General features: G+C 43.5%; 1 protein-coding gene across 13 annotated transcripts in view; it reads right to left on the reverse strand.

Annotated features, from left to right (window-relative positions):
• Positions 1–15,229, reverse strand: part of RAF1 (Raf-1 proto-oncogene, serine/threonine kinase) — an 84,699-nt gene that overhangs the window by 1,161 nt on the left and 68,309 nt on the right. For all 13 annotated transcript variants that reach the window (XM_035273684.3, XM_035273682.3, XM_035273680.3 and 10 more), the window contains 9 exons: positions 15,086–15,113; positions 14,850–14,977; positions 14,386–14,503; positions 6,432–6,516; positions 5,569–5,745; positions 2,719–2,765; positions 831–949; positions 315–446; positions 42–176 (listed from right to left, as the gene is read on the reverse strand). In XM_035273684.3, coding sequence (XP_035129575.1) covers positions 42–176; positions 315–446; positions 831–949; positions 2,719–2,765; positions 5,569–5,745; positions 6,432–6,516; positions 14,386–14,503; positions 14,850–14,977; positions 15,086–15,113 — 969 coding nt within the window. The remainder of the gene's footprint in view (positions 1–41; positions 177–314; positions 447–830; positions 950–2,718; positions 2,766–5,568; positions 5,746–6,431; positions 6,517–14,385; positions 14,504–14,849; positions 14,978–15,085; positions 15,114–15,229) is intronic.

Consider the following 15,229-nt stretch of genomic DNA (forward strand, 5'->3'; position numbering starts at 1 on the left):
AACCCGTGCTTTAATCCCGTTCTATCATCCCTGAGCCTTACCTGGGGAAAAAGAGGCCTCTCTTCCTTTACTTTCTTGACACAGTCAGCTACCAGCCTCTTCATTGCTTTGGGGCAGTTTTTATATAGCTTACTAAGATCTGGGGAGGCATACCCTCGGCCCACCATGAAGATGATCTAAGGGAAAAACAGCTGAGTGAATGAGGGGTGGATGATCAAAAGAAAACAACAAGTCCTAACCCTCTAGCTATTCAGGCTGGCAGGAGGCCTAGGAGCTCCCACAAGTCAGGTCCTTTAGCACCAGCACAGACTCACCTGATCTCGGTTGTTAATGTGAGAGTAAGGAAGCTCCCCTGTCATCAGCTCATATAATACGATGCCATAGGAGTAGACATCTGACTGGAAGCTGAAGGGGTTGTTATCCTGCATTCGGATCACCTCTGGAGCCTACAGGGAAAAGGTGTATTTATCACCATATGACAGGCTTCCCTTTCATTAGTTATGAATGAGTCCATTCTTCAGTCCCCACATAGGTTTTCCCCAAAGGTCTCCAACTCAGGCACTGGTTAAAACAGCTCAGGAATCCTTGTCTTTAAAGGACCAAGACCCAGCATTTCTATCCCAGCTTAACTCCTCTCCACACTAAGCTTCACGGTGGTTTTGATCAACAGCTTCCTCAAGAAAATCTACAATTGCCCTGAGCCTGGCTGTCACCAGGGGTCATGAGGATTTCAGGAAAGTGTACAGAAATGCTTTATGTTTGCACATAAGGCTTCAGGGTATTCCTTTTGCCCTGCACCAAAAACTGTTATTGGGAGCCCAGATTCTCACCATCCACAGAACAGAGCCAGTAGGTTGTTCAACCTGCTGAGAACCACTCCAGCGTGACTTTACTGTTGCCAAACCAAAATCTCCAATTTTCACTGTTAGGCCTTCATGGAGAAATATATCTCAATGCTTGTTAAGGACTCTGGTTTCAAAAGAATGGTCAAATTAATTTTGAAAACCATCCCAAAGTTCTTTATAACATGGCAATCTCTCCACCTTGTGTGTCTGTTGCAGGCTCTCTGCACTGAATTTCCTAAGGTATATGAAGTTCTTAAAAGTGCTTTTGAAATGCCCCTTCTTCTAGCCGGCAGGCAGGGATTATTCAATGTGCCAGATTATTTGGCCCCAGCCAAAAACAAGTCAGTTTTTTTCCCTGCTGCTTTTCCCCATTTCCACTCTAGGTGCTGGGTCCCTGGCTTTGTGATCTTTCCACATAATACATGTGCGTGAAACTCTAACATGACAAGCGGAGGCCACATTCCCCAAAGTACTCCCCAGAGGGCCAACTATGGCCTGCTGACAGCTTACAGTGGTTTCTGCTTCTGTTCTGCCCTCAAATCACCATCTGAACCTTGACTGGTTAACAAAATAATAAATCCTTTATTGAAGTGTTCAATGTTGTCCTAAGAAATTTCTCATCAGAATTAGTACCACTTGGGTAACTTGAAAATGAAAACCAAAATCAGCTTGCTTCTGGTCATACAGTTTAAGTCTAACTTGTGAGAGAGAAAAAAAAACTGAAAACAAAAAAATTTAAAAAACACACATGAAGCAACTTGTGAGCTGTTGGTGCCCAGGAACTCACACCTCCTTAAATCTGGTGTCTGCTTTCATGGTATGTTTGGCTGCTAAAAACCCCACCACTGAAAGGTGTTCCATGCCTCACACGGGTACCTCAAATAGGGCATGTCCTATAATCCAGCTCAACCCAATTATCATGCTTCTCACTGCTCAAGAAGCAAAGTGTGGGCTGTAATGCCATCCTTCCATCCCAAGGAGAGGCTGGTGGAGGGTGGCACATTCAAAACTGTTAAATTTCATGCCTTACAGCATTAAAAATACCTTTCTTCATTTACTCTTCTGTAGAAACAAGACTTAGAAGGGGAGAAGGATTGTTTCCAACAGTGACTTCTGAGGAACCCACTTAATGTACCTTTGAGAAAGACCATTTAATTTATTTATTTGAGACAGAGCCTTGTACTGTTCCCTAGGCTAGAGTGCAACCTCTGCCTCCCAGGTTCAAGTGATTCTCCTGCCTCAGCCTCCTGAGTAGCTGGGATTTCAGGCATGTGCCACCACACCCAGCTAATTTTTAAATATAGAGATGGGTTTCGTCACATTGGCCAGGCTGGTCTCAAACTCCTAGCCTCAAGCGATCCACCTGCCTTGGCCTCCCAAAGTGCTGGGATTATAGGTATAAGCTACCATGCCCAGTCAAGAAAGACCATTTTAAATAGTGATTTTCGGAAAGCTTTCAACCTTTGGCTTATAGCTTACTTGCTATCCACCTAACAAGCAGATACACATATATTCATTGTCCACAAACCAGAAATAAACCTAAGACAAAAGCACATCCCCCTCAGGTTAAATTTAGTAATAGTGTGATAAATTAGGCCTATTTCAAGCTTACAAAAATCTCTCCAAATCACTTTTGCTGAGATAGAAAGGAACCCAATCTAAACTTCACTCTCATCAGTCCTGGTGAGGCATATGTTGCTGAGGAGCAAGCCAAGCCTACTAATTTTCTGACTTTTGTGTCTTCTTGTCCTCTGCCTCTTTTCTTAAAATGTTATCTCCTGGCACCAAGAGTCACTTGTGATAAAAAGGCTCTATTCTGTTTCCCTAAATTTAGAACTGAGCAGTCAAATGGAACTCAACAACCAAAGGATACTGTTGGATTTCATGTCTCTGTGGATGATGTTCTTTGCATGCAAATAGCTGTGAAGGGAAAATAAATTATTAAAAATAAATTGAGGGGCATGGGTAGAAAGCAGTTTTAAACTACAGCTAATAAGTAAAATCCACTGAAGGCCCAGCTCCCAGGAGTGTTATACACAGGGATGGACCCTGTGCTTTCAGCCTGGTTCACATCACTGCTTACCTGAAGGTGAGGCCACAGCACAAACATGCTTACACCTTTTTTTTTTTTTTTTTTGAGACTGGAGTGCAGTGGTAGTCATAGCTCACTGCAGCCTTAACTTCCTAGGCTCAAGTGATCCTCCCACTGCAGCCTCCCAGGTAGCTGGAACCACAGGCATATGCTACCATGCTGCCCACCTGCCCCCCTTTTTTTGTAGATACTGGGTCTTGCAGGGTTGCCCCAAGCTGGTCTTGAAATCCTGGGCTCAAGTGATCCTCTCTCATATTGGCCTCCCAAAATGCTTGGATTACAGGCATGGGCCACTGTGCCCGGCCACCGCTGACACTTCTTCAAGCATCAATTTTACTCAAAAGTAATTCTGATAACCCAATGTCCATAAGTGATGAATGAATAATGTGGCAGATCCATACAATAGAATTTTACTCAGACACAGAAAGGAATGAAGTAGTGACACCTGCTACAACCTGGATTAACCTTGAAAATATTATGCTAGGTGAAAGAGCCGGCATACAGTACCACATCTTCTATATTATATGCAGTCAAGCATCACTGAACGGCAGGTATACCTTCTGAGAAATGTGTTGTTAGCCAACTTATCATGCAAATATCATAAAGTGTATTTACACAAACCAAGATGGTGCAGTCTACTGCACACCCTGGCTAAATGGTAGCCTGTTGCACTTAGGCTACAAACCTGTATGGCCCTCAGTGTACTGAATACTAGAGGCAGTTGTAACATAGTGAGTATCTGTGTCTCTAAACGTAGCCAAACAGAAAAGGCACAGTAAAAATACAGTATTATAATCTTGTGGGACCACCTTCCTATATGTGGTCTGTCATTGACCAAAACATCATTATATGGTACTTGACTATATTACATCTTACATGATTCCATTTATATTAAACTACAAACTAGGCACAATCCATAGAAACAGAAAGTAGACTGTACGTGGGTGGGAGGTATTGGGTGAATGCTAATGGTAATATCGTTTGGATATTTGTCCACTCCAAATCTCATGTTGAAACGTGATCCCCAGTGTTGGAGGTGGGACCTATGTGTCAGGTGTTTGGGTCATGGGGGCAGATTCCTCATGAATGGCTTGGTGCCTCCCTGCAGTGATGAGTAAGTTTACGTGCTATTAGTTCACATGAAATCTGGTTAGAGTCTGGGACCTCCCTCCATGCTTTCTTGCTCCTTTCTCTTACCACATCACATGTGGCTCCCCTTGCCTTTTGCCATGAGTAAAAGCTTCCCGAGGGCCTCACCAGAAGATATTGGTGTCATGCTTTTTGTACACTCTGCAGAACCAAGAGCCAAAATACACCTCTTTTCTTTATAAATTATCCAGTCTCAGGTCTTCCTTTAGAAAAACCCAAACAGACTTATACACCATACATTTGTTTCTTTCTAGGATGATGAAAATGTTCTAAAATTAGATGATGGTGATGGCTGCACAACTCAATACTAGAAAACCACTAAGGTGTACATTTTAAAAGGGTGAATTTTATGATATATGAATTATATCTCATTTTTTTCTGAAAAGTAATTCTATTTATTAAAATATACAGAATGTAACTTCCATACGATTTTAAAGACAATATGAGAATTTGTGTAGCACTTGCAAGCACAGCTCTAGCTCAGTAGCTCCCAAATGTCTAGAGGAATGAGGAATTCCTCCTCCTCTATCATAAGGGACACTTCAGAGGGAAAGCTGGAGAAGTACTACCCTGGGTTAGCCAGGAAAGGCGGGAGGATCACTTGAGGCCAGTTTGAGACCAGCCTGGGCAACACAGTGAGACCCCCGACTCTACAAAATATACAAAAATTAGCTGGGCATAGTAGAGCGTGTGCCTGCAGTCCCAGCAACCTAGCAGACTGAGGCAAGAGGATCACAGGAGTTCAAGGATACAGTGAGAGCTATGATTGCACCACTGCACTCCAGCATAGGCGACAAATGAGACCCTAAGGGAAAAAGTTTTTAATTAAATTATCCTGAAAAATGACATCTGCTTAAACCTTCACGTAGCACAGCCACACCTCAGACAGCTGAGCAGAAGGTACATGCCCCCACTATGTTCTCAGGTTTTTGGATAAAGTGAGGGTAGCAGGAAGAGCCTGAGTCTGAGTGCCAAGGGGGAAGCTTTGCTTGGGTAAGGAATTTGAACTTTTTTTTTTTTTTTTTTTTTTTTGAGACAGAGTCTTACTCTGCAGCCCAGGCTGAAGTGCAGTAGCATGATCTCAGCTCACTGCAACCTCTGCCTCCCAGATTTCAAGCGATTCTCCTGCCTCAGTCTCCTTAGTAGCTGGGATTACAGGCACGTGCCACCACACCTGGTTGATTTTTGTTATTTTTAGTAGAGAAAGAATTTTGCCATGTTGGCAAGGATGGTCTTGAACTCTTGGCCCCAAGTGATCCATTGTCCTTGACCTCCCGAAGTGTTGGGAATACAGGCATGAGCCACTCCACCCAGCTAGAACCTGAACAACACATTCCTGATAACTGACCTCTCCAGCCCAGGCTTGTACAAAGATAATCACAGAATCACTTAATGGACTAGAAGGCTTTTCCTGATCTTAGTTCCAATTTACAGACAGGTTTGATGCCTGGGTCCCAGAGAGGCATCAGGCCATCTACTCACTCCATTCCCTGAGCCGTCTGCCGGGCAATGTCAATTAGCTGGAACATCTGAAACTTGGTCTCCTGGACATGCAGGTGTTTGTAGAGGCTGCTGCCCTCACACCACTGGGTCACAATTGCCAGGTTGTCTTTTGTCATGTACCCCATGAAAAGCAGAATGTTCACATGCCGTGTTTTGCTGAGGAGAGGAAGACAAGAAAGGGAGGAGGAAAGTGCTCAGGGAGGTCTACTGTGCCTTCCCGTGGGTTCTATGCTCTTGACACTACTCCCAGTCCCAACCTGGAGGGGGCTAGAAAAACAAACACATGAAACAGCTGATAACCTGGGTGGCATTCTGAGCAAACAGAGGAGCCCGACATTAGTTCACTTGCTTACAGAGAAGACATTCTCTTTCGTCACTGTAAACTCATGACCCTCCTTGTGGAGGTTGCAAGGACTCCTCTGTAGAAGTCTCCATTATATGACGTATTTCTAAGTCTAAATAGTAACTGAAAGATTTGAAAACTTACTATTCTGAAGTCTAAAATAAGGCAGCTCAGCTATAAAGAGGGTTCTGGGAAATAAAGATAAAAATGGGGCCTATTTCTCCTGCCCACCTCAAACCAAAACCCAGAGATAGAACCTGGGCTATTACATTTACTGTGCCTAGAGGAAGGTATTCTCCTGAAAAGGGGCTCTTCCAACGGCCTGACAACCACATAAACTAAAGGAAACATCCCTTTGCTCTCAAAGGAGGAGTATCCAACCACAGGAACTCCACTGAGTCTTAACTGCCTGCCAGTCCCAGCCCATGGCACAGCCCACTGACTCTGCAGTCCTTGTACTCCCCACTCCAGACAGACTGGACTGCCAGCTTTTACTCACCGCAAAACAGCCACCTCATTCCTGAAGGCCTGGAACTGCTCTGGGGTTGGGTCTACAACCTTTAGGATCTTTACTGCAACATCTCCTGCAAAATTAGTTGGCAGACAGTGCAATCAGTTGAATGATCTTACTCTTTCAAATAACCAAGTTTTCAGGAAGATACAGTGACTCACTTATCCAAAGAATCATATACCTACACAGATACAACAAATCTCAAAATTTCTCTTTTTTTTTTTTTAAGATACAGTCTCACTCTATTGTCTAGGCTAAAGTGCAGTGGCACACTACAGCCTCGACCCCCTGGGCTTAAGCAATCCTCCCACCTTGGCCTCCTAAAGTGCTGAGATTATAGGTCCCAATTTCTGTATTAATTCAAATAACTGAAAAAAGTTACATGGATAAATGCTACCCCTACAGTTACACCTTCAATAGGCTTGGTTAAACTATTCATACCAACCCTGGCAAGCTACAGAGGAGAGATCATATGTGACAGGTCAAAACCTGGTCCTGTGGGGATGAAATCAGTACATGGATATGAATGGCCTGGCAAATACAGAATGACTGGGGCTGGATGCTGGTGTAAGGAAGCAGACCATTTAGCAACTATTGAGGCTGATCTCTGAATTCACATTTCAGTCAGAACTAATACGGTCCCTAGTAAAAATTCAGAGAGATACCCTGAAATTAAGCTTCTCTGCCTTCAATATCATTAAAAAATAATCCTAATAATACTGAATCCTGGCATCGTGTATACTTTTATCCCTCTTGATCCTCACATGTGCCCTATGACGTAAATAATTTTATCTTTACTTCACAGACAAGCAGAGAAGTTTAGTCATTTGACCAGGGTCAGACTGCCAAAAAAAAAAAAAACAAAGTGCTGGAGCCAGGACTGGATCTGACTCCAATTGATATTCTACCTATAGTACTCACAACTGATTGTCAAGCACTGTGAGTAAAACCAGCCTCTTGATATAACTTTAGACACATCCAGGGATCAGTTCCACTTTAGAGTGCTACAAATTTAAAAGCCACTTTCAAAAGTGTTTCTGGAGCCTCTGTTTGAACATTCCTCCTTTCTTCCTTTTTTTTTGAGATAGAGTCTCGCTCTGTCGCCCAGGCTAGAGCGCAGTGGCACAATCTCAGCTCACTGCAACCTGCCTCAGTCTCCCGAGTAGCTGGAATTATAGGCGTGTTCCACCACGCCCAGCTAATTTTTGTATTTTTTGGTGGAGAACTTGAGGTCAGGAGTTTGAGACCACCATGTTGCCCAGGCTGGTCTCAAACTCCTGACCTCAAGTTCTCTGCCCGCCTCGGCTTCCCAGAGTGCTCAGCACACCCAGCCCTCCTCATTTCATTTTTGGGAAGAAAACTTGTAGAGAGATGGTTCTCACAGTAAGTTTCAAAATGTCTCCCTGCGGTCTCTGGTTTTATCATCTGAAGTTTCAGTGATGGGTCCCTGTGTTTTAACAGCAGCCTCCAAAGTGGCGCTCACCCAGTTAACCCTTACATGTGACAAAGGCTGGCCAAACCTCCTAAAGGTCTCGTACAACCTCAGATCCCATTTAACCCAAATGATCCTCAGTCTTTATGGGACCCTAAAAACACCCTCTACCTCTACCTCTCACTCAAGAAGCCATAAGATCTCCTTGAGTTCGTGCAACAGGCCAGGTGAGTGGTCCACTTTGCACTTGATGTTGCTGCTTCCCTAGATATCTGTACCACCCTCACCGCCCTCACCCTCTGTGCAAATGCCACTGTCTTCGCAGACTCCTTTCTGACCAATCTACTATTTGGAACTGGGACTGCCACTCCATATCTCCTTTCCTCCATTTTTCTCCGTAGCAATTACAGCACACTATATATTCTACTTTTCTTGTTTACTGCCCCCACTAGAATATAAACTCCTTAAGATTTTTTTTTTTGGAGACAGGGTCTTGCTCTGTTACCCAGGCTGGAGTGCAGTGGTGTGATCATGGCTCACTGCAGCCTCAATCTCCCTGGCTCAAGTGATCCTCCTGCCTCAGCTGGCACAACAGACACACAGTACCACATTCAGCTAATTTAAAGAGACAGGGTCTCACTATGTTGTTCAGGCTGGTCTCAAACTCCTGGGCTAAGGTAATCCTCCCACCTCAGCCTCCCAAAGTGCGAGGATTACAGGTGTGAGCCCCCACCCCTGGCCAAGAAAAAAAAAAAAAAATTTTTTTTTTTTTTTTGAGACAGTCTCACTCTATTGTCCAAGCCGGAGTGCAGTCGCACAATCTTGGCTCACTGCAACTTCCACTTCCCAGGCTCAAGCAATTCTCATGGTTCAGACTCTTGAGTAGCTGGCATTACAGGTGTAAATCACCATACTTCACTAATTTTTATATTATTAGTAGAGACAGGGTCTTGCCACTTTGGCCAGGCTAGTCTCAACTCCTAGCCTCAAATGATCTGCCTGCCTTGGCCTCCCAAAGTGCTGGGATTACAGGAGTGAGCCACCATGCCCGGCCAAAGAGACACAATTTTTATATTTTGTTCACTGCTTAATTTCCTAGTCCCTGGAAGCGCCTGGTGTTCAAAGAATGATCAGGAAACACTGGATGAAGAAATGAATGGATTCTAACGTAAAACTGTCAGGCAAATTATGAATTGACAAGCTATTTGACACTCTGGAGTACAAGAGAAGACTTGGCCTCTGACAGGAAATACTGGCAACTTAGTTGCCTGTAGAAGTCAAGAAACATTTTATGGCAGAGCAATTCAGAACCCAATGTCCAGCCTGACATCCCCAGGCCTTGCCTCATCCCAGGTCTATGGAATTAGGGATGGACCCAAAGCAAAGGCAGCTCATCAACCTGGCCCCGGCAGTCCTTGGGCATTTCCAAGTTCACTTTTCCAGCACTCCATGCAATAGGTGTCCAATGCTGCTTACCACTCTTTCTCTCCTTTCAAACCCATTTCTCAGATAAGTACAAAACTGTGTAGTAATACTTTATCTTTTCCTTCGGCAATTATCCAAACACTCTTTTTTTTTTGAGACGGAGTTTTGCTCTTGTTACCCAGGCTGGAGTGCAATGGCTCGATCTCGGCTCACCGCAACCTCCGCCTCCTGGGTTCAGGCAATTCTCCTGCCTCAGCCTCCTGAGTAGCTGGGATTACAGGCACACGCCACCATGCCCAGCTAATTTTTTGTATTTTTAGTAGAGACAGGGTTTCGCCCTGTTGACCAGGATGGTCTCGATCTCTTGACCTTGTGATCCACCCACCTCGGCCTCCCAAAGTGCTGGGATTACAGGCTTGAGCCACTGCGCCCAGCCCCCAAATACTCTTGTAGCTAGCAATCCTTCAGCATACTTATGAATCCTTCATACTTATAAACCTTGGCAAGTAATATAAATCACCAAATGGCTAGGTAACTTTTTATGGAGGTTAGTTTATGAAGTCATTATTATACATCAAGCCAGAATTTCTTATTTTCCCTTAATAGCAAAGTCAGAGGCAAATGTAATTTGAAATGTTTTTACCTTTTAAACACAAAGTCATTTTCCTGCTTTAACCATTTGAGATTGTCTAAACTTACTATATACATCTCTGCTTTCTGAAACAGAACAGAATTAACACCATTCCTTCTCACTTTGTTGACATGTCACTGTTAAAAACCAGTCACTGCCCTCAGCTGAGATGATGCTCTCCAGATGTGGGTTATACTAAGCTGCTTGTCCTAGTAAGTAGCCAAAAGCTGTTCCTATCACGTTTGTGAATCTGTTCAAGGGGTTTTCTGCCTTGTGCTTTCAGTGATTATTCCTGCTGCCATCATTCAATAGCCTCTGATGCTGGCTTTATCCATTTAATGTCCTATTTGTAATTAGCAAAGGCTGGTGAATCTCATGACAAATTTGTTAATTTTTATTTTTTTGAGACAGAGTCTTGCTCTGTTGCCCAGGCTGGAGTGCAGTGGTGTGATATTGGCTCACTGCAGCCTCCACCTCCCAGGTTCAAGTGATTCTCCTGCTTCAGCCTCCCAAATAGCTGGGATTACAGACACCCACTACCACGCCCAGCTAATTTTTGTATTTTTAGTAGAAATGGAGTTTCACCATGTTGGCGAGGCTGTTCTTTAACTCCTGACCTCAAGTGATCTGCCTGCCTCAGCCTTCCAAAGTGCTAGGATTACAGCTGCGCCCAGCCTTGGTGCCAAATTTAATGCTAAAAAGGAGGTCGTGAGCTTTGGGCCTGAGAGGCTCTGCTTTAAATAAATAAATATGTGAGTTTTAGTTCATGCATCTGAGGCCTCTGAATTGCTTTGAAACCCTTTCTGCTTTATTTTCACAGTGGATGGGCTGAGTTAAAAAAATTCAATCAAAATTATGAAAACAATTGTAATTATTTTTTTGAGATGGAGTTTCACTATTGTTGCCCAATGGCGCAATCTCAGCTCACTGCAACCTCTGCCTCCTGGGTTCAAGCAATTCTCCTGCCTCAGCCTCCTGAGTAGCTGGAATTACAACCAAGCACCACCATGCCCAACTAATATTTTGTTTTTTTAAATAGAGATGGGTTTTCTCCATGTTGGTCAGGCTGGTTTCCAACTCCCGGCCTCAGGTGATCCATCTGCCTGGGCCTCCCAAAGTGCTAGGATTACAAGCACTTAAAAATTACAGTTGTAGGCTGGGTGCGGTGGCTCACGCCTATAATCCTAGCACTTTGGGAGGCTGAGGCGGGTGGATCACGAGGTCAAGAGATCGAGACCATCCTGGTCAACAAGGTGAAACCCCATCTCTACTAAAAATACAAAAATTAGCTGGGCATGGTGGTGCGCACCTGTAGTCCCAGCTACCCGGGAGGCTGAGACAGGAGAATTGCTTGAACCTAGAAGGCGGAGGTTGCGGTGAGCCGAGATCATGCCATTGCACTCCAGTCTGGGTAACAATAGCAAAACTCCGTCTCAAAAAAAAAAAAAATTACAGTTGTAATTTTTAAGGACTGAATAGGACATTACATTGTATATAGGAACCAGAATGGGGGGGATATTGCACAAAACAATCTAGAAATTAGGTTTCCTTGACCACTCATCTTTCTTCTTCATAGACCAGGGCTTGCTTTCTGAAAGGATGGCATACAAGTCCACTGCTCCGACCTCCTCTGACTTTTGAGACTCTCTTTTCTGAGTTAAAAAAAAAACTAGAATCTTAAAAACATTAGACAAGTTATCTACATTCTAATAGCAGTCTATGGAATAACACTGTAACAATCTTATCATAGTTTGAAAGCTCACACTATTGAGAGAAGACAAAGCTCATAAGCAGTACCCTGCACTAATGCCTTGAAAAATTAAGAATCACATAAAAGTGCTCAACCAGAGGAAAATTAAACTTGGGTACAACTTAAACTTCATCTATTGGCTTTTAGCTGGGGCTTTAAAAATGTGGTATAAAAATGATCAAATGCTAACAGAAGCAATAAATGGAATATCCATTGCTCTGCCTCCTATAATTACTAGCAGCCTTGTTATCTCATATACAAGTACTCTATCCCACAAAATGCTTGTGTTCTTTCCTAAGGAATCCTGGAGATATTTATGCCATCTAAATATTCTGCAGCTGGCTGGGCACGGTGGCTTACACCTGTAATCCCAGTACTCTGGGAGGCCAAGGCACGCAGATTGCTTGAGCAAATGAGTTCGAGACCAGCTGAGCAACAAGGAAAAACCCCATCTTTGCAAAAAATAAAAAATTAGCTGGGCGTGGTGGCATGTGCCTGTAGTCCTAGCTACTTGGGAGGCTGAGGCAGGAGGATGGATGGAGGCATCCAGAAGGATGACTTAAGCCCAGGAGGCAGAGACTGAAGTAAGCCAAGATTGTGCCACTATACTCCAGTCTGGGCAATAAAGCCAGATCTTGTCTCTAAATACATATAAATAAATATTCTACAACAATGTCATTTCTCTGGGACCCAGGAGGCAGCACAATAGTACATATTAGATGCAATTTTCTTTTTCTTTTTTTTTTTCTGAGACACTGTCTTGCCGTTTCACCCAGGCTGGAGTACAGTAGTATATACTCGCCGTACTCAGCTCACTGCAACCTTGTCTCCTGAGCTCAAGCAGTCTTTCTGCCTCAGCCTCCCAAGTAGCTGGGACTAGAGGCAAGTGCCCTCCCATCCATCTTTTGGTAGAGATGGGGTTTGATGATGATGTTCAGGCTGTTCTCGAACTCCTATGATCAAGTGATCTGCCTGCTACAGCCTCCCAAAGTGCTGGGATTACAGGCCATGAGCCACCCTGCCCAACCAGATGCAATTTTCAAAGGAACAGGAATCATTCTACATGTACTTCACAAATGTTCAGTTAGGTGCCAATCCTCTTAACCAGAAATTGGTCAGATGATTAATTACAAGTGGTGAAAACACATGCATTAATGAGCCCATGGTAAGGCCAGGCACAGTGGCTCATGCCTGTAATCCCAGCATTTTGGAAGACCCAAGAGGACTGCTTGAGTCCAGGAACTGGAGACCAGCCTGGGCAATATAGTAAAACCTTGTCTCCACAAAAAAAAAAAAAAAAAAAAAAAAAAAAAAAAATTAGCTGGGCATTCACCTGTGATCCCAGCTACTTGGGAGGCTTAGAAAGGAGGATTGTTTGAGCCCAAGAGTTGGAGGCTGCAGTGAGCTGTGACTGTGCCACTGTACTCTAGCCTGGGCAACACAGCAAGAACTTATTTTAAAAAAACAAAACAAAACACACCAGGTACTCAAAACTGGAAGCTTTTATATCTCTCCTCCCCCCAAACAGACAGAGTCACTCTGCCACCTAGGCTGGAGGGCAGTGGTGGGAATCTCAGCTCACTGTAACCTCTGCTGCCCAGATTCAAGCAATTCTCCTGCCTCAGCCTCTCGAGTAGCTGGGATTACAGGCACCTGCCACCATGCCAGCTAATTTTTGTAGTTTTAGTAGAGATGGGGTTTCACCATCTTGGCCAGGCTGGTCTTGAACTCCTGACCTCATGATCCACCCACCTCGGCCTCCCAAAGTACTGGGAATACAGGTTTGAGCCACCATACCTGGCCATGTTTGCTATTTTCAGTACCTTGAATTTTAATACTCTATTCATTTGACGCTTATAACTTCTCTCAAACTTTGCACATTTTCTCTAAAGATAATTACAGTGTCATCCAAAGTAGGAATACAGGCACCAAGGGACTCTGGGATTTTTGCTTTATGTAATCTGAATTTAGAAGAAATCACTTTTTGGGAACATGCAGCACTTTCTGGAAAATACGTATTATTTGCTAAAGTCCTAAAGCCAGAAGTATTAAAAACCTACCAGAGAAATGCTAAGTATGTTCTCAAAATGTTGAGTGTTTGCCAAAATATACAAGTTGTAACTACAGAAGTTAAATAGGACCTTTCTTCCAAGTGACAGTGTTTCCATTAAATTAAGAACACTAATATTCCACACGGATTCAAGAATTAAGTCTATGCCTTCCTGTTTGATAGGGATACCCACAACTAATCCTAGGACAGGACAAAGAGAAGTTATTTCAGGAGATTTCCAGCTTTCTTATGCCTAACTGCATGAGCATGGGCAAATCAGCCCCCATTTCAGTATGTAAGGTCCTTTCGAGCTTGAAGTTTCTAGCACCCATGTTCCCGCCATAACAGCAGACTCCTGCTCACTTAAGGAGCTTCCAAGCATAACCCATGTGCAGACTGTATTTAATCAGAAGCACTCCTGACATTTGATTATAGGGCTCAAGTCTTATTCACTAATTTCTAATTATCCTGGGAGCTTTATAAGAACTTAGTTTAAAAACATTTAAGTTCAATCTTCAGGTATAACCAAGTATCTAAGGGAGAATACGGCTGTAAACCCTGAAGCAGAGTCTTCTCCTCCTCCTGGTCCCCTGGACTGAAACTTGAGTTCACACCAAAGCCCTGCAGTAAATAAAGGCAGGGCCCCAAGCTTACCGTGCCATTTGCCCTTATAAACAGTTCCAAAAGAGCCTGACCCAATCCGAGTGGAGAGCATCACTTCACTGGCTTCTATTTCCCAGTAATAGCTTGAATCTCTCTGTCCACGAGGCCTCTGAAATAATTAGAGATCATTATTATACTCCATGGAATGGTAATAATCTTTTGAAAATGAAGGCATCAAAGAAAGGATCAACTCATGTCATGTTTCCATATCTTTTAAAGATAAACATATTAACTATACTTCCAATTTTTGTCTTTTGAGAAATACCATTTTAGTTGTAGTACTGGCAAGTTGTCTGATCCAAGTGTGCCGAAAATGACAGTGACATTTATAATCTCCTTCCTAAAATGTATTTTATTAGAATCTTCTCCCAAAATAAGCTAGAAGTATTCTGGTTTCCAACAAGGTTTTTCTTACTGAACTCTAATTAGCAGGAGGTACTGTTGTCTATACTCACAATTTTGTTTTTCTCCTGGGTTCCAGATCCTGGTGCCCGCTCCCTTTGTGCTGGCATGGGGGCTTTGGGCTGTGACCAGCCTGTTGGGCTCAGATTGTTGGGGCTACTGGACAGGGCTGAAGGTGAGGCTTAACAGACAAGACAAACAGAATCCACACAAGGATAAGCCAACAGAAGATACACCGTATAAAGAAAAAAAGCCCATCACCGTTGGATAAATTACTATAGAAAAGTACCTGATTCGCTGTGACTTCGAATTGCATCCTGCAACAGAAAAGGAGAGCTGGTCAACTCCTACACAAAGAAGATTTTCTCTGGGGGAGGGAAAAGAGAGGAGGAGGATGTGCAAGAACAAAATAGATTATAAAACCTCTAAAAAC

Source organism: Callithrix jacchus, chromosome 15 (assembly GCF_049354715.1).
Source record: "Callithrix jacchus isolate 240 chromosome 15, calJac240_pri, whole genome shotgun sequence".
NCBI lineage: Eukaryota > Metazoa > Chordata > Mammalia > Primates > Cebidae > Callithrix > Callithrix jacchus.